Genomic DNA, 24027 nt, shown 5'->3' with positions numbered 1-24027 from the left:
GGAGGGAGACGGGATGAGGTCACTGGCCCTCCAGCCCTTCCATCACGGCATCTCGCTAGATTATCACAGTATCGCTTAAAGCAATGGGGATTCCATAAATACGATGTACCTAGATAGCAGAGCACTGCTTTAGCCATCTGAAATCTTTTTTTGAACAATATTTAAGGGTAAAAACGCATCTCCTTTTCTTTTATTTGTATGTGTGGGATGAACAGGTGGACACAAATACACCGAAATAGTTACAGTGGTCCTCTCTGAGGGGCAGCATCATAGGATAATTCTCATTTTGTCTGCATCATTTTCTGTACTTGTCAAATATTCCAAAATTAATACAGATTGCCTTTATACACACAAATTCCCCTTCAAACGGTTCTAAAAGTAATTACTCACTATCAGGGAGCCACGGCTAGAGTGACATCTACTAAAAGCTGTTGTGTTCAGACGTACATTTCTCGGTTAAAGATGTCACTTAGGTGCTTATAACCGAATCTTTGAATGATCTAAGCCAAAACTTGTTTTATTTTGATTCTAGCAATACTACATTCATCTAAGTTTTGTTTTTTTATTTTTAAAAACATTTTAACATCAACTACTGTTTCATCTTCATAAGAGCCCCACTAGCAAAAAGTAAACTCTGCCTTGTTTTTACCAGGTTATATTCCTGAATATTCGTTTTGTGAGAAAGGAAGTCAGTATATACCCAGGCCTGCTAAAGCCTGCTAAATTACCACTGCAACAGGTGGACAAGTGAGAGGCACGGCCACGGCCACAGCGGGCAGTGAGAAGCAGAGCGAGGGAGAGAAGAACACTCTCTGGCCGGTGCTGGGCAGGAACCCAGGAACCCAGGAACCCAAGCGGCAACGAGTCATGCCTTCTCCGAGCCACACCACCAAAGTCAAGTCCTATTCTGTGCCTATCCGATGACCTGTGCTTGTCCCCAGGTGCCATCCCATCATCCCCCTTCCATCCCCAGGGGACAGACAAGCACAGTTGACAAAAACATACCTTCCCTCCTCCCCCAATCGGAATTATTTATCTTGTATAGTGGATATCCGTATGGTTAATACCATAAAGTACGAATACAAACACTCACCAGCATTCACCGTGCTAGATACAACTGCTTCCAGCCCTTCCTGTCACCTGTGGAGTATCAAACTCCCTAGAAAATCCCATCCAAAATTGATAAAAAACAAGAAAGCAGAAGCTGTCATTACTATTTAAACCATGCAACTGTCTACACGAGCAAAGAGTCCAAACATCTCCCAGCTGCACACTCTAAAGACAATGAATGATCTGTTTGCAGGTAGCTTCACTAGGACAAGAAAATAAGTGTAAGGAACTTAAACTACTTCTCCTGAGTGAATTTTAAGCTCCCAGCCTTCAACGGCTAATGTTGGGAGGCTACGCCATTCCACCACCATCCTTCTATATCCTTCCGGAACAAGAAAGTGATGGCAGGAAGGCGAACCACAGTCTTCTCTTTGAGGACTACATGCAAAGAACGTTTGAAATTACCCTAAAAAGAGCAGCTTAACAACACCAACATGCACTCATTTTTCGCTATTTGCAACAATTTTAAAAAATCCTCAAAATAAAGACTATAAGCCTGTAGAATAGTATAATAATTGCCAACTTTTTTTAATCAGTCTTGGAAACAGACCTGCTTAATACTCAAGAGAGACGGTTCTCCAGCAGGCCTCTGCTCCAATCTTAACTTCAGACACTCATGTATGACATTCAGAAGGACTCGACAGAGGACCAGGAAGGCAGGTTCGAATGAGGGCAAGTCCATGGACTGGAGTTCATCCCACGACACAGTGCTGCATTTCTGCTCCGAGGAACACGGCGTCCTGGATAACTGCACATAATCTGAACCCCACATGGGGTCTGGAAATTCGGAAAACTAGAACAAAAATTCAACAAAAGTTACAAGAGCATACAAAAGGAGGCGCTATGGTTGTGGTTGTAACTATTATTCCCTATAATTTGCTGGCAAACCTACAAAAGTCACAATTTTACAGGTAAGATAATCTTTAGAATAATTCAACGTGTTTAACATAGACCCAAGCAGTTCTAAAAGTAAAAGAAAATCCTAACAAGAACTAATACCAAACTATGACATTTTTATCAAAAAAGCATAGTGGAAAAACTACCAAGTTCATCATTTTCATCACAAATTTTATCATCACACTTAAACTGATTACAACACTTTACTTTTAGGGTTAGATACAGTACTATCCACAACTATCTCTAGACTGAGAAAACCAGAAATTATTAAAATCTGAGAAAGATTACCAGGGACCCATTTACATAAACATAAAAACTAGCTGATTCTACCAATTCCTCTGTCCGTTGCTCTCCCAAGCTATATAAAAAATTTCTAAACTTGACCTGGCTGGTCCCACTCAAATGTTATTTGATACCCCTGGGAATCTCAGTGTCACTCCCCTTTCTTACAGTTACTCCATCCAATGCCTTATGCTGTTCCTCATAAAACAGGGAGTTTGGAGCTTCCCCACCGTTCTTAAACTTCTGGCAACATCACCCTGACCAATCAGATCCAAAGACCTTCATTTCTCCTTTTATTGAGAAAACAGAGGCCAACAAGATTTGAAAACCTCAATTTCTCTTCAATTTAAAACATCACCAATTAGAACTATTCTGCCTCATTGTCACTCATATCTACGTTCCCTGTCCTTTACTGAACTCTTAACTCGTCTCCTCTGCTCATATCCGTTCATGCTCAACACAGATTTCTGCCTTTAAATTAACACATGCTTTAGTTTTCTGTAACAGGCCAGAGTATTTAAAATAGTGCATCATTTTTAAAATGTGATAAACGTGGTTAGGGTTAAGACATGTCTGTTTAAAAGCTTTAGGCAATATAAACGCTTGTTTTTCTCTGGTGCAGAGAGTGGTACCAGATCAAAGGCTGATGTAAAGCTCTATGAAATTCCACAAACTTTCTATGATAAAATTCTAAAGAATTCTTTTGGCATTCCCTAGCGTCCCAGCCCGTTTACCCACATGCTGCAAGCTCGCTGGGAAGGAGAACAATCCCTACTTGTCCACGGTGCAAGAGAACACCGCCTGGGAGACCCAACGGCCAGACCCACACAGCTGCTGGGAAAACGTGTTCCTCCTGGTGGTGCATGGCAGGTCAATCCCTGTCCAAGGAGGAGCAGGCGTTAAAAAACTACTGAGCACTGAAGAGGAAGTGGCAGCTTTAAGGAAACCAAGGTGAAGAATCAGAACAGCTGACACTGATTTCATGTAGGAAACAGAGAGAACCATAAAATACTCTACTGCAAGATCTCATTGCAGTCCTCTGGAAAAACAATTTAACAAACCAAGACTTCTATAACGAATTCAATAAAGACAGTAAGAACAGAATGAATGTGATAAAAATTAATAACTTAGGCAATAACTACAGAAATTATCACTGTAACAAAGAGCAAAAGAAAAAGAAACAGAAATTTGGGGTGAAAAATAGAGACACGGGAGTCAGATCTAGGAGCTTAACATAAGAATCACATGAGTGCAGAAAGAACAGGAGATGGAGAGGGCTGTTTGCACAGTCAAGACACCGCTAACGTGAAGAAGGAAGAAACATATTTAGATAAGGAAGAACTCTACGTACAATTCCTTTATCTTCACTACAAAAAACCCTGAGGAAGTATAGTAAGGTCTAATCAAATGAAAAGTAAATCCAAATAAAGATCCTAAGACAAAATACCCAAGGAAGTGAGAAGCCATGAAATTAGCAGAATCTACACAGGCAGATACAACTCCAGGATGATAACTCGGTTAAAGACTATAATGCAAGTTCTAGAAAGGAGTATTTGAATTTAAAAAAAAAAAAAAAAACATATGAGAAAAAAAACCTGGAAAGGGGCAATAAAGTGCAAGAATGGCACTATTTGTTATTACTTCCTTCATTTATTATTACCTCCAGTGAGAAATACAGGGTCAGATATGGTATAAAGTCTGTGATCAATTCAGGCAAAAACTGGGCTGACTCCATCGTACACAGACATCAATAAAAATGCAATGTGATTACAAATCATAATCTCACTGACCTTTCGTGTGCATTAATAAACTCATTCAATAAAACTCATGTGGAAGAAAGTAATGTACAAAAATAAAAGCAGCCCAGAAATTTTTTTTAAAGAATTAATGGGAACGGGGCACCCGGGTGGCTCAGTTGGTTAAGCATCTGACTTCAGCTCGGGTCATGATCTCACGCTTTGTGAGTTCGAGCCCCACGTCGGGCTTTGTGCTGACAGCTCAGGTCCCAGAGCCTGCTTCGGATTCTGTGTCTCCCCCTCTCTCTGCCCTTCCCCTGCTCATGCTATGTCTCTATCTCTCATTAACGAATAAACGTTAAAAAAAAATTTTTTTTTAATAAAAAAAAATGTTTTTTAAAGAATTAACGGGAAGAATTGCCCCACACAATGGCAGACCTTACTAATGAAACTACTTTATGTAAAATAGAAAAGTACTGTAAACAGATCAGCAGAGAAACATATCTAATTATCCATAATTTAATACATAAAAAAACAGCAGCTGAAACAGTTGGACAATAATGGATAATCTAATGTTCTAGAAAATTGAAAAATTACCTCCTTACCTCCCTCTATAACTAGACCTCATGCTGTCACAATTAACCATTTTTTTAATTATGTGGCTGTTTAGAAATTCTTGCCTGATATGAGAAACCAAAGTATGTATTAGTGTAAGTATAAAAATATGTTTTGAACATACATATTTGGAAAGACTCCAAACGTACTAAAACCTAAACACAGAGCTATACATTAGGTTAAACCATATGAAATTGTCATTTTAGGCAGTCGAAATGACCAGTCATTTCTAACTGTTGACCAGTTAGGCACTCAACATAATAACAGGAATTCTGGAAAGACAGTGGTGGCAGCAGAATTTTGATTTCCCTTAGTTCCCCCATAAGAACAGACAGAACTAGGACAACAAGACACACGTCCAATACAACTTGGTGATGAGGTATTGCCATGAAGTCCAAAGTAGAAGAGATGGGGAGAAAGGACCTGTTCCGGACCCTGCAGGATCAGCACTTGTGCAGGGGAAACCCAGGGGATTATCAGGGTGTCTGATGGGCCTAAAGAGGCAAATTCCACAGTCACCAAGGACCATCCGATAGAAAGCTCACTGCTTCCATTTGAGGACTTCAGTGAGAAGAAAGCAATTTGGGCCCAGATTCACAGGTGAGGTGAAAGCGTTGTAATAGGTCTGAAGGGGCCGAAGCGGTTTAGGCTCCCCAGACTCTTAAAAACTATCCGCTAAAATCTTCTTCCAGGACAAACCTGCTAAAGTAAAATCCAACTGACCTGCAAACTACAGGAGACGTAAAGGAGCGAGAGGGTCCAGCAGTGGGAGGGGAACACAGCCAGAAGATCTCAAAAAGAAAGACTGTATTTTTTTGCAGTTCAGAAGGAGAAGCTCAAAGCTATAAACCTAAACACGTTCTGAACTCTCTCTTTCCTTAAAGTCCATGAAAACAAATGTTTAAAAAAGAGCAAGAGGAAAGGACAGCACTAGAACCCACTAGGGCCGGAATCCATACAAGGTTATTAAGCAGAGAAAGAGCGAGCTGAACCACTTTACGGACAAAGAAAACATGCCAGAAAGACACGCCCACTAAACAGAGCTGTGGCCTAATTTTCAAAAAAAATGCTGAAAGAAATTAAGAAAACCACAGAAGATATAAAAGAACAACAATAATTAAAATTAGAAGAACTCAAAGTGATAGTACTCAGAAGATAATTTTTCATCATTTCAAAAACAGAAAACAAACTAGCAGGAACATGAACACAAACAGAACAGATCATGGCTTCACAGAAACAGGAGGTAAAAATGAAGAAAATGTTATATATCAGAAAGCAAAGCAAAGCAAAGCAAAGAGAAAGGAAAGGAAAGGAAAGGAAAAGGAAAAGGAAAAGGAAAAGGAAAAGGAAAAGGAAAAGGAAAAGGAAAAGGAAAGATTTGAAATAAAGGGACAGAGAAGAGAGGGAAAGTAGGTCCAAAACATATACAGCAGTGGTTCCCAGAGAAGAAAACCAAATCAATGAAACAGAAAAAAGTTAAAACAATAAGAAATTCACTTGAAATTAAAAAAAAAAACAGATAAAAACCAAACAAAACCTGAAATAATATATTAAAATGGCACCATGTATTCAAAAATACCAATGTGGAAAAACCAACACCAAGTAAACTAGTTGGAGTTTGAAGAAAAAGAAAACAACAACAACAACAACACAACGATCCTTTGGGCCTCCAGGTTATAAATAAATAAATAATACAGGTGAACAAAGGTCTTACAAGTAGAAACAAAAATGTATTGTCATCAGACTTCCCAACCTCCATGCTGCAGGCCAAAAGACAAAAGCATTATATATATCAAACTTCTTCAAGGAAAGAAAATATAGGCCAAAGATTTTATAGCCAAATAGACTTGCAAGAGTAAATGCCACAAACTGTTTGGAAAATTCAAGAACACAGAAAACGCTGTTTTTCTGAACCCTTACTGAGGACTACTATGGAACAAAATGACTCAGGAGACCATTAACAAAAATCAAAATATGAGTCTCAAAAATTTTTTAAAAAGCCAAAAACTTTGTATCTAAATCTCAATCTCTGTCTACTTCTCTATGTCTATCTATCAAAACTCACACACATACTCCCCCAGAACTGAAAGGAGGGGATAATGTAAGGGAGAAAGTGTGGTCAGTAACGGCTATATTGTTGAAACACCGCAAGGATCACAATCTGGGGGGCCGGGGCGGGGGGTGGCGGGCATATGCAATTTCTTAGCATTTCACTGGACGTAAAAGAAAAATTACTTCAAATGAAAACCTGGCTTTAAAAAAAAGGGTAATTCCAATATCCTCATAGTTGAGAACCCACAAATAACAACAAAAAAAATGTTGGGCTGGGGCACCTGGGTGGCTCAGGTTAAGTGTCTGACTTCAGCTCAGGACATGATCTCCCGGTTCATGAGTTCAAGTTCTGTGTCGGGCTCTGTGCTGACAGCACGGAGCCTGGAGCCTGCTTCAGATTGTGTCTCCTTCTCTCTCTCTGCCCCTCGCCCACTCACCCTCTGTCTCTCTCTAAAATAAATAAACATTAAAAAAAATGTTGGGGCGAGAGAGAGCAGTAAGTATATTATACAAAGATATTAATGTAAGTATAACCTTAAGGGGTAAAAATACACTTGCCATATATTAAAAGTAAATAAAGAAAACTGCATACACAGCTTATATTAGAAAATGGAAGAATAAAACATAATCTTAAAGCATAATACCTTTATCAGAGAAATCAGATTTCCTTGAAAATATATTATTCCATAGATTTTTCTCTTAAAACAAAGCATTTCTCATAACTCTTGCAAAATTAAGGTTAAAAAGCAAAACCTAAAAATAAAAAATACACATAAGAGATCTCTGAGTGGGTGAAGAAAATGTGGGACACCCACATTTGAGTGGGTATTATTCAGCCACACAGACGAATGGCGCATTGATACAACCACAACGTGGGTGGCGTGAAAAAAGCCAATCCTGAGAGACCACTAGAGGATTCCATTTACAGGAAATGGCCAGAATAGGCAAATATAAAGAGACAGAAAACAGGTAAGGGGTTGCTCAGGGCTGCAGGTGGCGGGTGGAAAGACTGGAGGGCAGCTAACTTCGCGGGCCTCGCGCAGGGATGCTGAAGATGTTCCCAGGTTACGTGGCACTGATGATTACACGGCCCTGAATACAGTAAAAACCCCTGAACTCAACACTTCAAAATGGTGAATATCATGGTAAGTGAACTCTGTCTCAATACAGCTGTTATTTTAAATATATAGCCAAAAAAAGAAGAGAATCTAATTACATGTCCAGTTGGTGGCATAACCATGAAGAATTATTCAAGCATCTTTAAAACACAGTAATTTGAGGGCATATCCCCAAAGGGCTGTTCCCTAAGGATGGGAACGTCTCAGAGAGACAGTCATACATTCTGTGTGTCCCGATGAAGTAGTACTAATGCCATTAATCAACCAATCAATCAAGAAATCCTGAATCTGATCAAGCCACTAGACCTTACAGTCACTTTACACAGAACAAAGAGAAAAAGGAAACACATAATAGGACACCTGTAGGTCCATTTACCAAAATTCAGACTGTGGGAGACTCCACAGGGTAAAAGGCCCAGGTTGTTCAATAAACATATGGCAAAAAAAAGGGAGGGGGACTTACACTTAAGAAATATAACGAACTGTTACCTTGTGTGATGGATATTCAAAAACTGATGATTTAAAATGTTAAATGTTTTTCAAAGAAAACCAAGATAACTATGACACAATCAAAATATGAACATTAACTTGATCTTTGATGATCACAGGAGTTAATGCTACATTTTAGGTGTGACAATGGGACTGCGGTACATTTCTAGAACAGGCCCTCTTCCTTCAGAGAAATGTATAAAATATGATGATCCCTGAGCTTTTCTTCAAAATGATGGAGGAAGTGTGGAGTGGCAGTAGGTACTGGCCAGGAGTTAATAACCACTGTGCTGGGATACAGATTCAAAGGTATTCATAGTATTATTCTGTCTAGTTTTACATGGGTTTGGTATTTTTCTTAACAAAATTTTCCTGAACTATGTAAAAACAATTAGGAAAAAATACAGAATGTTTTATAAGCTTGGACTACACACAAAATAAGGTGATGAAGGCTATAATAAAAATTTTAAGTTTCTGTGTAGGGAAAAACATCATAAACAAGTTAAAAGACAGTTTGAAAAAAAGATGTATAGCCATAATAAAAAATGAATATCCATAAAATATAAATAACTCCAACAGATCAAGATTATAATAATAAAAATAGACAATGAATAAAATGAGGAAAAAGAAAATTCAAAGAAGACATATATGCGGCCTATAAACTTGACAACGGGCTCAATGTCACTAAAAGTGAGGAGAATGAAAGACTAAAAGGAAATTACAGTTTTTACTGATCATGGTTGCAAAACTGAGGACTAATGGGATTTCTCCTCCACTGTCAGGTAAAGTAAACATGAATAAAGCTATTTTGAAGGGCAAGTTGGCAGTGTCTATCAAAGATTTAAATGTGCATGCACAACGAGCTCACAATTCCATTTCAATTAATCATTCTTACGAGAACAATGAAGTAAGTTTATAAAGGGGAATGTACACAATACTCTTGGCTGCACTATTAAAAGTTAAGTGTCCCTTAAGAGTGACGTGGTTATAATCATCAGGGAAATGCAAAACAAAACCACAATAAGATATCACCTCACACTTATTGAATGGCTATTATCAAAAGGAGAGGAATAACAAGTGTTGGCGAGGATGTGGAGGAAAGGGAAGGCTTGTGCACTGTCGGTGGGGATGTAAATTGATGCAGCCACCATGGAAAACAGTATACGGATGTTCCTCAAAAAATTAAAAATAGACCTACCACCATCTGATCTGCAAATTTCACTTCTGTGTATTTATCCAAAGAAAATGAAAACACTAACACGAAGAGGAATCTGCCCCCAGTGTGTTCACTGCAGCACTATGTACAATAGCCAAGATATGGAAACAACCTAAGTGTCCACCAGTGGGTGAATGGATAAAGGAAGCGTGAGATTTTATATATATGCAAAATGGAATATTATTCAGTCACAAAAAAAGAAGGAAATCCTGCCATTTGTGACAACAAGGGTGAACCCTGAAGACATTTTCCTGAGTGAAGTAAGTCACACAGACAAAGACCAACACCATATGATCTCACTCATATGTGGAATGTAAAAACAAAGCAAAACAAAACTGTCCTGGGAGGCACAGGGAACAGGTGGATGGGTGCCAGAGGAAGAGGGTGGGATTTAAACAAGACAGTAAAATGGTTAAATAGGATATGGTACATTCATATGATGGAATACCATGTAGTTGTTAAATGGAACTGAAGCACAGCTAACTACACCAACATGGGGGCAGGGGGGACAACCCGTCAGTCCCAGAATAAATACAGCATTATCATTAAAAAAAAAGGAGTGCACTTGTGATGAGCACGGGGTGTTTATGGAAGTGCTGAGTCACTACATTGTACACCTGGAACTCGTATCAGGCCACGTGTTAACTAACTGCGATTTAAATAAAAACCTGTTAAAAATTACCTGTATCACATAACAAAGACATACATTTATATAAGCACCAAAAAAAGTCTACAAGATCCAAACCAAAGGATTTAGTACTCTGAGCAGGATAAGCAGCAACTTCATCTCTTTGTATATACACTCAATATAGAAGTAACACAAAAGAAGGCACATTGTCTTATAAAACGAAGGAGCAGATCAAAATACAGCTGACCCTTGAACAGCAGAGTCTGAACTGCATGCCTTCACTTACACACAGAGTATTTTTGATAAATACAGTACAGGACTGTAAATGTATCTTCTTTTCCTTATGATCTTCTTAGTAACATTTTCTTTTCTCTTTATTGTGAGAATACAGTACATAATACATCTAACATACAAAATACATGTTAATTGTTTAGGTTATCAGTAAGGCTTCTGGTCAACAACAGGCTATTAGTGGTTAAGTTCTGGGGAGTCAAAAGTTATACACGCATTTTTGACTGTGCAAGGGGTCAGCACCCCTAACCCCCATGTTGCTCAAGGATCGACTGTAGTCTTTGTGCTAGCCTTCAAAAGTTAGTTTCTACGATTCTACACCAGGGGCCATGTCACAGACCACACACCACAGGGCCAGGTGGGTGATGCCAATGGGTGAGCAAGGGAAAGGTGACGGTAAGAGAACAAGAAATGATGGGCACTGTGGTCAGCTGGAACCCGCCAGATGCTACCACGTGGGAATGCAGGCCCAGTGGCGACAGACCTCCTCCCAGGACTTTAAGGAAAACAAAAAAATCCAGATATTCATGTAACATCTTGTAATTTTTTTAAATGCTAGCCACTAAGTCAAAAAATACTCAAAGCGCAAGGCGGGACAAAATATAAATTCAGGAGGCAGTATAGTGTAAGGATTAGGAGCACAGCTTTACAGCCAGCGCTGGGTTCGCGTCCTGGCTCTGCCATACTGGGTGACGACCAAGTTACTTGACCAACCCGCCTCCATATATAACAAGTACTCAGTTAATGGCAGCTACTAGCCTTGCTGCTGCTGCTGCTGCTGCGTTGTCATCACGGGATCCAGTTCGCCACTGCAAGCTGATGAGTTCTCTCCTTTGATCTTTTTCATCTTACATCCGGTTTCACTCAGTTGGCTCACCGCAGTCAAAAATAACGCAGAACAAATTTCTATCTTCCCTCAAGTAAGTATGCTTCTTTTAAGAAAACAGAAAACTTATAAGCAAGTGAGCAGTATGTGTTCATTGGCTTGCCACTTACTCAATTAAAAAGTTTGTCATTAAAAATTTTTAACAAAGGGGGTGCCTGGGTGGCTCTGTCGGTGGAGCATCTTCGGCTCAGGTCATGATCTCACGGTCCATGGGTTCCAGCCCCGCGTCGGGCTCTGTGCTGACGGCTCGGAGCCTGGAGTCCGCTTCGGATTCTGTGTCTTCCTCTCTCTCTGCCCCTCCCCTGCTCACACTCTGTCTCTCTTTCTCTCTCTCAAAAATAAATATCAAAAAAATAAAATAAAAAATAAGTAATAAAAAAAAGTTCGTGTAACTTTACTAATGCAATCAGACAGGTGATGACTGAAGCAAATGAAAAATTAACTACGATAACTGTATTAATGAACACCGATCTGGAAGGCGGGGGTAGGGGAATACCGTAGCCTACTTAGTGTCTCCCACGGGCTTAGTCCGAAGCGCACTGCGCTGGTCCCGCTCCGTGTGAAGCACGTTGGAGGGTAAAGATGTCGATGCTCATGTCCTACCCCAAGAGATTCTGATTTGCCCTATAACCCAAAAGGGCAGGAGTACGTGTATTTTCAAAAGCTCCCTGTGTAACAATGATGTGCAGCCAGGTCTGGACACCATGGGCACAGTTTAAAGTCAGGGATCCAAGAGTCCTGGGTGTAAAGCCCTCCGACAATCAACAGCTCCTGTGATTTGGAGTAAGTTACCTACTCCCCTTATTTGTGAAATATGGAATGAACACCACCCCTTCCTTGGGTTGTTGTGCCTGGCACAAGGCAAGACTTGAAAACAAGTAGCTGTTGTTGCTACATGTCCTAGCTTCTACAGGCTTTGTCCGCTCTGAATACAAAAGGCAACCTCTCCAGGGCTGCTTGTGCTTATAGGAAAAGTTAGCATAATTATATATATTCTTGGATCATAAGGCAAACAATATTTTTTTGGCCATTAAACTTACGATAAATACATCATCATTTCTAACTCAAAAGAGAGTTAATTTATAAAGTAACCAAAACTCCTCCTTAGGATTTGAGGTAATATGCATGGTAACATGCAATGAGTCAGGCAACTAAATTTTTTTATACACTAAAGTAAAAATTTTCATTTTATCTTTCTCTTCTTCCGAAAAGGTATAAATTTCAGATGGTAAAACAAAAAGGAAGGAACAGAGAATAACCATATCACAATCTATGGCTCCAATATTTTATGGGCATTTGACATTTTAAAAAATGCACAAAACTCACAGATCTATACAACACAAAAAGTAAACTTTATGGTAGGTAAACTTGAAAAAATCAGCTAGGACACTGGGGAATCCCAGGACAGAAGGCAGACTGAGATTAAGTGAATCTAGCTTGGGGCGCCTGGGTGGCTCAGTTGGTTAAGCGACCGGCTTCCACTCAGGTCATGATCTCATGATCTGTGAGTTCAAGCCCCACATCGGACTCAGAGCCTGGAGCCTGCTTCCAATTCTGTGTCTCCCTCTCTCTCTGCCCCTCTCCCACTCATGCTCTGTCTCTTTCTCTCAAAAATAAACAAACAAACAAATAAATAAATCTAGCTATGTTGCAAATGTATGCTATAACCTCACTGAAGAAGCTGGAGGAAACTGGTAACCTAACTAACTGACTGGTAAATTCTGTTGTGACACTGAGACTAAAAACAAAACAAACTGTACCTAAATGCTGTACTCTAGCTGGCCAATTTATTCCTCCCAGGGGTCCTGGTTAGTGCTTCTGAAACGACTTTACACGTGTCCTCCAGCTGCACGAATATGCCAATGAACTGCAGTCACGGGAGCCAGGTTTCCCACTGCCAGTGAGCAGAGGAGGGAGGCTGGATGAAACTTGTGGTGCTGGATTAGACCGCAGACATCAACCGGAACTCATGTTTATTTCTAACAGACAGACAGACAGACAGGTAGGTAAGCAGATAGACTGATCGATCGATCAATCGATAGAGAAGGAATTGCAGATCTGTGCATACACGTGGGCTGAAAGACGTACCTATATTTTCTAACTCTATCACTGAAGGGCATGGAAGAATGACACCTGACAGTAACATCCAGGGCCCAGATCTTCATTTCTAAATACCACACTCCAATAAAAGGAACCAGAGCTCCTCGGGGAAACGGCTGACCTCAGGACCGCAACAGGAAAAATAAAGGATGATGCTTTAAAATAAGAAACTGCTCAAAAAGCAAAACCATACAAAAAAAGATGCAGGCATGTCAAAAGGGCCCAGAAGCCAACTGAAAGAGTTCCGATGGCTAAAGCAGCAACAATCTGAGCAACGAAATAAAGAACAATATTATTAGATTACAACCCAAGAAAAAAATAAAAATTTATGACTCCACACAGAGACATAAATAAATGGGAGAGAAGAGGTAAATCTTTCAAACAGAAGAACTCCAAATAATACATGTAGATATTCCCTCCTCCTGGAGGTGGAGATTCCTACAGGAATTCCCCTCCCCTTAAATGCGGGTTCCATTTAGTGATTCACTTCAAAGAATACAGCATGGAAAGGGAAAACTGCTAACTTGTGGAGGAACCTGGCAGACACCTTCACGGGGTGATCCAGGTTAACATGACCAACGATATTATGATGCCATGAGAGTGGCATTCGCGCCCAAGCCTAAGAACCCAGTCTACTCTTGAGAAACCATCAGACAAACCCAAATTCAGGGACATGCTACAAGCCACCCAGATCATGAGAAACAAGGGAAGACTGAGCAACTACCACAGATCACAGGAGACTAAGAAGATGCGACTAAATGCAATGTGCTGTCCTTGACTGGGTCCTGGAACGGAAAGGGGACGTTAGTAGAAAAATAGAAACCCAAATAATGTCTGCAGTTAGTCAGCAGTATTTTATACCAATGTTAATGAATTGATTTCGACAAATATAGCAGAGTTAAGTAAGACGTCAGCATCAGAGGAAGCAGGATAAAGAACATAAATGAAAACTGTACTATCTACGAGTTTTCCAGAAGTCTAGAATCAACTGAAGATTACAAGTCTTTAAATTTAAAGATTTTGAAATATAATAATAAAATTTTAGAGAAAAACTGCTTTATAAAGCATGTTGATAAGCCAAAGGAAATTAAACATAAGATCACGTTATTCATAAACTCTAATTATAAGTAACTTAATCACGAAGAATAAAAATACAAAGACATAGTCAAGAAAAATCAAATATCATGAGTATATTTCCTCCTTTCTACAAAATCCTTCGACTATATTCATTACTATTATCACATAAGCCATAAATACAGTGCAAAGTAGAAGATATGTGTTGGGTACAACGTGTGGCACCAGATGGTCAAGATGTTTCTAACAATTAAGAATGAAAATAAAATCGTCTTTAAACCTAAAGGCTATACACTGCTTAAAATGTACCTTTAAAATGTCTGAGTATTCGGCAGAGATTGCAGAGATAGAAAGGTTAAATACACTTTAAAAATAAAAATATAAAACAGTCTAGCCCATGTTGACTTACAGTTAGCTTCTAAAGAGAAAAAAAATTTAACAAAACTTATAAAAATTAATAGTTCATATTCGGCTTCTATAGCATTTTACTATATATACAAATACCTTTTTAAGCCTCACAACAACCCTGTGAGGTAGGTAGTGAAGTAATATTATTGCCATTTTACAGACGCAAAGGCTAAGGGTCCGAAAGATTAAGTTATTAACAAAGTCATGTGGTGAGAAAGACCCACACCAAGGAATGGAATCCAGTCACTTGATTTCAAAACTGCAACTCTTCCTCCAAAATACTTAGTCAAAGTCTAAAACCAAGAAGGTAAGTCTATATATAGTCATGCGTATACAGACACACCTCCCCTGATAGAAATGATGTTCCTCAAATGGAAATAAAAAGAAGTCTTCCTTTCCCACGGAGTTAATTATAATTCTGGGGCCTCATCTTTTATTAGTTTGGACTGATCTCTAATACAGAAGAATTTCTACTTCAGCTCTCGGTTACTCTTTCGTTCTTTGACAAACACATTTTATGACACAAAACCTGAAACAGCAGGGGCTTCTGTACTCCATTTTTGTTGTGAAAAGCAAACACTATCCAAAAAATTCTAATAAGCAGCCTTTAACTCCCACGCTTTATGAGCTCTGAATCTGTATGTCTCCTCTTTTCCCTAACAAGGATAACCTTCTCAGTTACATCTCAACTGGTCAAACCGAAGGAAGGCAACTGTGATGGGAACCCATCTGTACTCAGCTTGAGTTCTAATACAAAATGTAGTGCACTCATCACCCATTCTCAGCCTCTTTCTTGTTCCAACACATCTAAGGGACGCAAAGCTCTACTGTTAGCACCGACAGTTCACTGCCACGGAGGATCCCCAAGGGAGAGGGAGACAATCGGGGGGCGGGGGGGAGGGGGGAGTTTAAAGCAGTCGTATGAAGCCCCCACATGCGTCCTGGGGCCCTTACCATGAGCCCCCCTCTCCTGTGAGATCCACTGAATTAGAGGTGAGGTAATGCTGCCAGAGCCGCTCCATTCATATCACTTCAAAAATAGTGCTTCACAATAAAAGTTAATCATCGACCCTGTCTTGCCCACATGTGTCCTCACAGGAACTGACCCACTCCAGCCAAAAACCTAGACCAAAGTCAGCCATTCCCCATCTGAAGTATCTGGCAAATCCTTATTCTGTATTTAGTTTGGTTCTACTGATTTTGTAACCTGCACTATAATGAAATCAGACAAAACAGTGATTCAGGAGCTCAAAGGGAAAAAAGTCATTTGCCCTAATTAAAAGACGTACATAAAAAATCAGAGTTAAAATACTGTCCAAAGAAAATCTCATAACAAATGCACTTTTAAGACATCTAATTAAAATAATAATCAAAGTAAACTAACTTCTTATAGCTACAAAGTACTGATTCCTTTTGCAAACATCTTGCTATATTATGTTAATGTCTTACCCCTTCTCCTAGAGGTTCACGATCTAGTTCACGAACAATAAAAATCTTACAAACTGAGGCTCTCGTCCACTGTTTCCGATTATAAAAAAAAATGCTGTTTTATCACCTCTCACTCCAAAGCAAGCCAGATTGTGTAAACTGAAGTTTAAAAAATAAAAATAGGGGTGGCCTGGGTGGCTAAGTCAGTTAAGCGTCCGACTTCAGCTCAAGTCTTGATCTCGCGGTTTGTGGGTTTGAGCCCTACGTTGGGCTCTGTGCTGACATCTCAGCCTGGAGCCTGCTTTGGATTCTGGGTCTCCCTCTCTCTCTCTGCCCTTCCCCTGCTCACTCTCTCTCTCTCTCTCTCTCTCTCTGAAAAGCAAATAAAATAAAAAGTTAAAAAAAATTTTAAGAATAAAAATAAAAGGTGCATACGTACATATGTACATAGCTACTAAAACTTAGAATCACAACCTAACACAGGTGTAAGGGATCTCAAAGATCTGGGTGTTTCTGCTTTTAGCCAAATGAACATGCAAACTCACCACAGAGAAAAATTACTCTTTTGCTCTAAAGAACAGTATCCAACACGTGCTACTTTTTAGTCTTAACGACCTTAACAGTGAAGAATTTGAGACCTCAAGCTATCAAAATGAAATTTGTACTGTTTTCCAACCGCTTTTTCTAGGAGGCATATTCCTTTCCCAGAAATCTTCACATATCAAACCGCAGACTTGATAATCATGAAGACTTCCCTTGAACCTCCATCATCTGCGCTAATCACTAACTTTGCCAAACACAGAAGTGAACTCTTTTTTCCTTTGATCATTCTTACATTTCTCCACAACTCACATCTCTTTAAATAAAATACAGTGGCCAATGGGGCGCCTGGGTGGCTCAGTCAGTTGAGCATCCGACTTCGGCTCAGGTCATGGTGTTACGGTTCGTGAGTTCAAGCTCCGCATCGGGCTCTGTGCTGACAGCTCAGAGCCCAGAGCCTGCTTCAGATTCTGTCTCCCCCTCTCTCTGCCCCTCCCCCACTCGCGCTCTGTCTCTGCCTCTCAAAAATAAAGAAACACAATAACCAAAAAAAAATTAAAATACAAACTGGACACACTACTCAAAAGGGAGTAAGCTATTTGCGACGAATACAGAAAGAACTATATCCATGACCTTGGATGCCATATTCATTTAAAAATATTTCAGCATCATGTTGACTTTTTTACTGACTCATATTCAGCTTGTGGTCACCCATGATTGTGGCTTTCTTCCCTCTTTATTTATACCTAGCCTGTCCTTCTCCATCCTATATTTATATGGCTGGATTTTTTCTCCCTCCACACACCACCTTCTACTTAATTCACTGAATTTCATACAGTTTTCAAAGATCCATTTCCCCATTTATTTCAGTACTTGAGAGAAATGTTTAAATCTGCAAGTTACAGTAACTACCGCTTACACTTAACATATCGAGACTATGAAAGTACCAACAATCAACACAACACCTTGCAATAATGGAACTAAGGACAAGAACATACTAATGCCTACCAGAAACCTACCTCCACTGGATGGTCACTCTTTACCAGTGCTATACGTGCCCTTTGCAAGGAACCGTCCATCAGCTTGTGAAGTCTTAAAATTAACTTTCTCAACCCCATTTGCTTCAGCGCTTTGTCTACAAATGGCCTATAAATAGAAGTCAGACAGTGTCTACTAAAGCCTGCTTCCGTGCTGCAGTCTGGCGCTCCCCAGCCAACAGAATCATCCTCGGACTCCAGCCGCTCAAGCTTCTTAGACACGCAGTCCTGAGAACGGGTGCTGAAACGGCGGTCAGCGGGCTGTGCGGGTTCCGGGGCCCTTGGACCAGAGAGCTCTTCTTCTTCGCTCTCGTCCGCACTACTCTCCAGCCCTTTCAACTCCCCTTCTGTGTCATCACCCTCATCTTCCGGCTCGTTGCCTTTGGATGATCGAGGGGAAGGGATTTCAAACACTGGCCAGCCAATGTCTGACAAATTCTTGATGCCCAAAACAGTGCCCATAATCCTTAACTTCTGATTTAGGTCTTTTGTGATGTTCAACCACAAACAGAGCGCCTGCACCCTGTCTTGGAAGTCTTTCGCAGCATATTTTTCGTAGTCCTTTTGAAGAGCCTGCAACGATGGATAAAGTGCTTCTATGTACTCCAGCAGCTCCATTATCCGCTTCACCTGCTCGAACGACACCCTCTGGCGTTGGAGATGCTCGTGATATGTTGAGTAACCCACAATCTTTGTTCCACGAGGGGCTCTGCGCTGCCCTTCTACTGAAGTACCATTAAAACTAGCTCCATTTCGAACAAAGGCAAAGCTCCCGTAATTCACTTTGAAAGTAAGGATTTCGTTGATAATATCTGGGATGGCTTGACGGGCTGTATACAAAAAGAGGTCCTGGTCATTAATGGTCCGTCCTGCATGCCAGGCTTGTAGCTCTAACCAGATGAGTTCGTTAGATCGGTTAAACCAGAGAGCAGACGTATTTTCCTGTCCTCTTTGCTCCCTGTCCTTCTTCTTTGAGACCGAGGTAAGCTTTAGCAGAAGTCGTAAAGTCTCAAAAAACTTCAAGCGATCTGCCGGACAGTCAGTCCTAGAAGTCTGGCGTGCAGTTCTGGCTATAGGCATGGGCACGGATACCGGAAGCTTAGCGTTGCTGCAGCCAAGACTGAGGTAAGGCTTATTAAGATCCACATCTGGAATTGATTTTTTGGGCAAAGACCCACCCACTGAGTCCAACATGAACGAGCACTGCACATTTTTCTTATGGTCGCGCTCTGTTGTCCTAAGAGCTGCTCGGATCTTTTTCTCCTGCTTATAGCTGTATTCTTCCACATTCTCCACAGTTTTTCCAGTGTCTTTGTGTGGAGGCTGGTTTGGCGCATTCATTTTTTCTATTTAAAAACAAACAAACAGAACATTATGTTACTCTAAAGCGTGAAGCTACTCTCGGTATCTTCAATAAAACTGATACTCACATATACTTCTTTTTCAGGCTGTTACTGGAGACAAAATCACAGCCATTTGCTGAAAATTAAAAGATTCAGAATATATGCATCTCTAAACCTCTAAAAAGATTTTATCCATCTTCCCTGCTTTATTATACTTGCTATAGTCTCTAAGAGTCTCCGGTGGTAGCCTAGAACAAGCTGTCTACCTCTGTGCCAAAAGTGCAGTTATACAGGGAGAGAAATCGTCAGAAGTTAAGCCTTCACCTTACAAGAGACACAGCACAGCAGATCTGACAGAAACGTGGTTTAGAAAACACATCCAGGGCCGCCTGGGTGGCGCAGCTGGTTAAACCTCTGACTCCTGATCTCAGCTCAGGTCATGATCTCACAGTTCGTGGGTTCGAGCCCCACATCGGGCTCGGTGCCGATGGCGTGGAGCCTGCTTGGGATTCTGCCTCTCCTCTCTGCCCCCCCCCCACCCCCCGCTCATGTACGCACTATAAAAATAAATAAACTTAAAACACAAAACAAAACAGAAAACACATCCAATTCTCCCCTTTGCCGTAAACTAAATGTATTAACTCAGAGCATATCACATAAGTTTTCCGGGTCACTTTTCTCATTTGTAAAATGAAGTAGATTGAACAAAGAATCTTTAGGCACTTTCAGATTATTTTCATAAAAAACGAAAGACAAACAATAGGCAAAAATGTTATTCTCCTCCTTGGTTTCTTCTTTCCCACAAACAAATGAACGATAACATTTTGAATTTAGCATTAGCAAAAGTGAAAAGATATAGACTAAATCAGCATCACTTACCTGTACCGGCATATAAAATAATTCAAAATTAATGCAAAGAAAGTAAACACACACTTTTTTGTCAAACAACTGTAGAAAGTTCCATTAATTTAATTCCCAAGCTTTGAAATGTCCCGATTGGCATTTCTGCCACTACCTTGCCGAAATCCCTTCACTCTGTCGCTTTGCAGACACAACGGTCTCTGGGTTCTTTCCTACTTCCCAAGTCACTCCTTTTCAAACCCCCTCCTTGCAACTTGCATCAGAAAATGCTAACGTTTCTCAGAGTTCCACTCTTCTGCCTCTTGTCTTGCTTTCCCCTCCCTCGGGGAGCTCCTTCACAGCCACTTCAGAGATCGAAACGCCCAAACCTAAATCTCCAGCCCAGTCTCCCCTCCACACCCAGGATATACTTCGTTTCATTGAATCTACGATACACATTCTCTATTTTAACATCTCTGAAATGAAAATATGTTTCACAATTAATAATGATATGAATAAGTTTTAGGAACAAACTAATAGCTTTCACTTACATTTTCTCTTTTATATATATATAAATAACATATATAACATATAACATGTATATATGTATATATGCATATATAACATATACATAAGAAGAATAAATAGCTTTTTTAAAACCTGTGTCTAAATATCAGGAAGTATAAAAGGGTTCTTTCAGTAAATAGAAAATAAAAATTCTAAGTATGAAAACACATTGCATCATCAATTGTAAGCATTCTTTTCCTTAACACATATTATATATATGTCTTTAGACTGGGTGAAATACGGCATATTTATATGGGTTACAAACTAGTAGACCCCAAAATCAATTCACTAAAGAAAATTAGTTTAAAACCAATTTACCTTCTAATCAATTTAAATGAGAATAGTTTTAAAATAAGAATTTTAAAACAAATATTCCTAAGTGCAATATTTACATTCTATTTACTTTCCTTTATGGTCCATTAAAAAGATTTTATCTGTCTATATGGATTTTTGCTATATTTTAATATAAAAACTATTATTTTTAAATTACTGCTATTTTTTAAGCGATATAATTTTTAACTCTGGTTTTGATCTACTTTACTTCTAAATGTCTTAAAACTTGTTATGCAGTCCATTGAAGAAACTTCTTCATAATTTTGTTTCTAGCTACAAAGGCCTATAATGCTCATTCATAAAAAATTTGCCCAGTCCAGGGCTTTCTCTCCTCTGCGATGTTTTAGCTGTGTCTTCCATGTCTTTATCGACAAAGCACACGCATACATCCATCTCTACTCAGGAGAACAACGGTTACTTGAAAGCAAAGCTAACAAGTGCTTCCAAATTTAACTCCACTACTCTTATTTTTCAAGATATGAATTTATACTATGTCACCATGAACATCATAGCACACTGTTTAAGACTAGAGAAAAAGATACTGAGTAATTTTTTACTACACTAAGTTGGAGGTGCCTACGGGATAGCCGTGTTGGTTGGAGATATCTGTAGGTGAGTAATACGGGTCTTGAGTTCAGGAAAGAAATCCAAAGATACCGATTTGGAAGTCATCAGTATATACAGACGTCATTTACTACCAGGAGAGTACATAAGAACATCCAAGAAACGTGTACAGAAGAGAGGCAATGCAGGTCTAGAAGAGAATGTTTTTTTGGTACGTGCATCCAAATAAATGGTTTTGAGTCAAAGACATCGAATACTTAAGTAACAAAAACCAATTTTTTTAGCTTAGGGTTTAGGATCCTAACAAGACTTCATAAAATGATGCAGAGTAATGTAACTGATAATGGCCAGAAAATGTTTGCATATAGTTTATAATTTGAAAGTAATAGTGAAGAGTGAAAAAGTATTACTTGGCTTATACAACTCATAAATGTTCTTCTAATCCATGATTTAAAGATCCTAAGGAAAACAAAGGGTTAACTGAGAGCGGCTGGAATGGTTTTTCAGAACTCCAGAAGACTGGACTATAAACATTATGTCTAAATCTATGCTGTATTTTCTAGGAAGCTAATCTTCATAGCATGAACATATTAAGAGGTAAAACTTCTCAGCCTTGATCTTTATTTCAATAATTAAGAGGACTTAAGACCAATAAATGCCACAATCCCATGTTTCTGTATAAAAGAATCAAATTTTAGTAGCATAAAAAGCTAATTTTTGTAGATTATATAGAAATCTTGTTAAGCTTACCTCACAGCATACAAAATGGTTTATTACACAATTTTTTTTTTTAAATTTTGTGTTTACATAAAGCAATGGCTTATTATTTGGATCTACAATGTGTGTAAAGAAAAGCAAATTGAGAAAGGCACAAGATGGAACAGAAAAGCTTTTTTTTGTTTGTTTTTGAAAACAAAAAACCAAGTTGATTTTGAAAAAAAATACACAAATGGAAACTGATACATCTTAATTTAAAGTTTTTTTTACCATTTACTTATTTTTGAGAGACAGAGACACAGCACGAGCAGGGGAGAGGTAGAAAGAGAGAGAAAGAGAGAGAAGGAGAGAGAGAGAGAGAGAGAGGGAGATAGAGATACAGAATCCAAAGCAGGCTCTAGGTTCTGAGCTGTCAGCACAGAGCCTGATGTGGGGCTCGAACCCACGAACCACAACATCGTGACCTGAGCCAAAGTCGGACACAACGAACTGAGTCACCCAAGCGCCCCTGATACATCTTAATTTGAAAATGATTAATTTAAACTTAAAATAGCCTTTAACTACTGTGGGGGAAAAAAAATCAATCCACTTTATCGGTAGCTATACTTTTTGAATAATGTATTTGTGATGGACAGAGGAAACACAAGCCTATTTCCTAGCAATCAGTGACCCGGTAGGCCTCTATGAAACCATAAGGGACCCATCAGTTAAGGGAGATGTAGAAATAGTAGGTGTTGAGTGGGGAGGAGTGGAGGAAGGGGGGAGAAATAAACTGCAAGTTTAGATACAGTTCATATTCCCAAGCACTTAATATTTTGTCTTTACCCAATCTGACATGAGTATAAAACTTTTAATAATAACTTAAAAGCCCATTGATAATAGACAAGTTTCTTTCTTTATCTAGTTTTCTGTTAATACTAAATCCCTTTGCAATTAATAAAAAGTCAAATACAAATAGTTTCTGAAAAGGAGAATAAATCAAAAGTATACAGAATGTATTACATGAAAAAATTCTAATTATAGTATTACAAAACTAGTTCATAATAACTTAAGTAAGACTAATGGAACATCTAATCTCCTGAGTAGCTATAAATTAAATGGTGTGATTTGGTCAGTGCAGTTAAAGTGATCTTCCAGATAGTTACTTTTTCCTTTGGCCAATCACCAACAATTCCTGCCTAATGAGAAGAATATGAAAGGAAAAGAAAAAAAAAATTATAATGAAACCCAAAGCAACCAATGACAAGCAATATGGTTCGCTTGTTTAAACAGAAATGAGACATTCAACCGAATTCTCCCACCATCCATATCTAGAACTGGCTCGTTAGAATATATAGAAAATGTATTTTTTATCAAGTCCCTGGAATACTTAGGCTCTCCCATCTGTGCACTGTCCAAACGCAAAGCAACGGCCTTCCTCAAGCTCTCGGATGAGTAAGCGTAAGCAGATGGCTGCCCCTTACCTTTAAGTGGGAGACGATCATTAGAGCAGTGACGTCCTGGGTGATCACACAATGTCAGCAATCTGCAGGGGCTCAGAGATGGAATTCGAGGTTCTAAAATTTCGGTCAACACTAAGAATCACTTGGATTCTTGCTAGAATGCGGATTCCTGGGCCCACCCCCAGTGTCTCTGATTCAACCTGGCTAGAGCGGCAGCACATCGGAGGGAAACACTGCTTTCTTCAATCCCCTCCCTTTCAAGGTAGAAGCTGTACAGAGACTGTTGTCATCTTCACAACAACACTGTGAGGAAG

The 24027-nt window shown here is 39.4% G+C and overlaps 1 protein-coding gene across 7 annotated transcripts in view; it reads right to left on the bottom strand.

Annotated features, from left to right (window-relative positions):
* Nucleotides 1–24027, bottom strand: part of MAP3K4 (mitogen-activated protein kinase kinase kinase 4) — a 112718-nt gene that overhangs the window by 41310 nt on the left and 47381 nt on the right. For all 7 annotated transcript variants that reach the window (XM_042940231.1, XM_042940232.1, XM_042940234.1 and 4 more), the window contains exons 3-4: nt 17890–19253; nt 1661–1903 (exon numbers count right to left, since the gene is read on the bottom strand). In XM_042940231.1, the coding sequence (XP_042796165.1) occupies nt 1661–1903; nt 17890–19253 (1607 nt within the window). The remainder of the gene's footprint in view (nt 1–1660; nt 1904–17889; nt 19254–24027) is intronic.

This window comes from Panthera leo, chromosome B2, assembly GCF_018350215.1.
Source record: "Panthera leo isolate Ple1 chromosome B2, P.leo_Ple1_pat1.1, whole genome shotgun sequence".
Taxonomy (NCBI): domain Eukaryota; kingdom Metazoa; phylum Chordata; class Mammalia; order Carnivora; family Felidae; genus Panthera; species Panthera leo.
The sequence above is the reverse complement of the archived record's forward strand: the minus strand, read 5'-3'. Positions and strand labels throughout refer to the sequence as shown.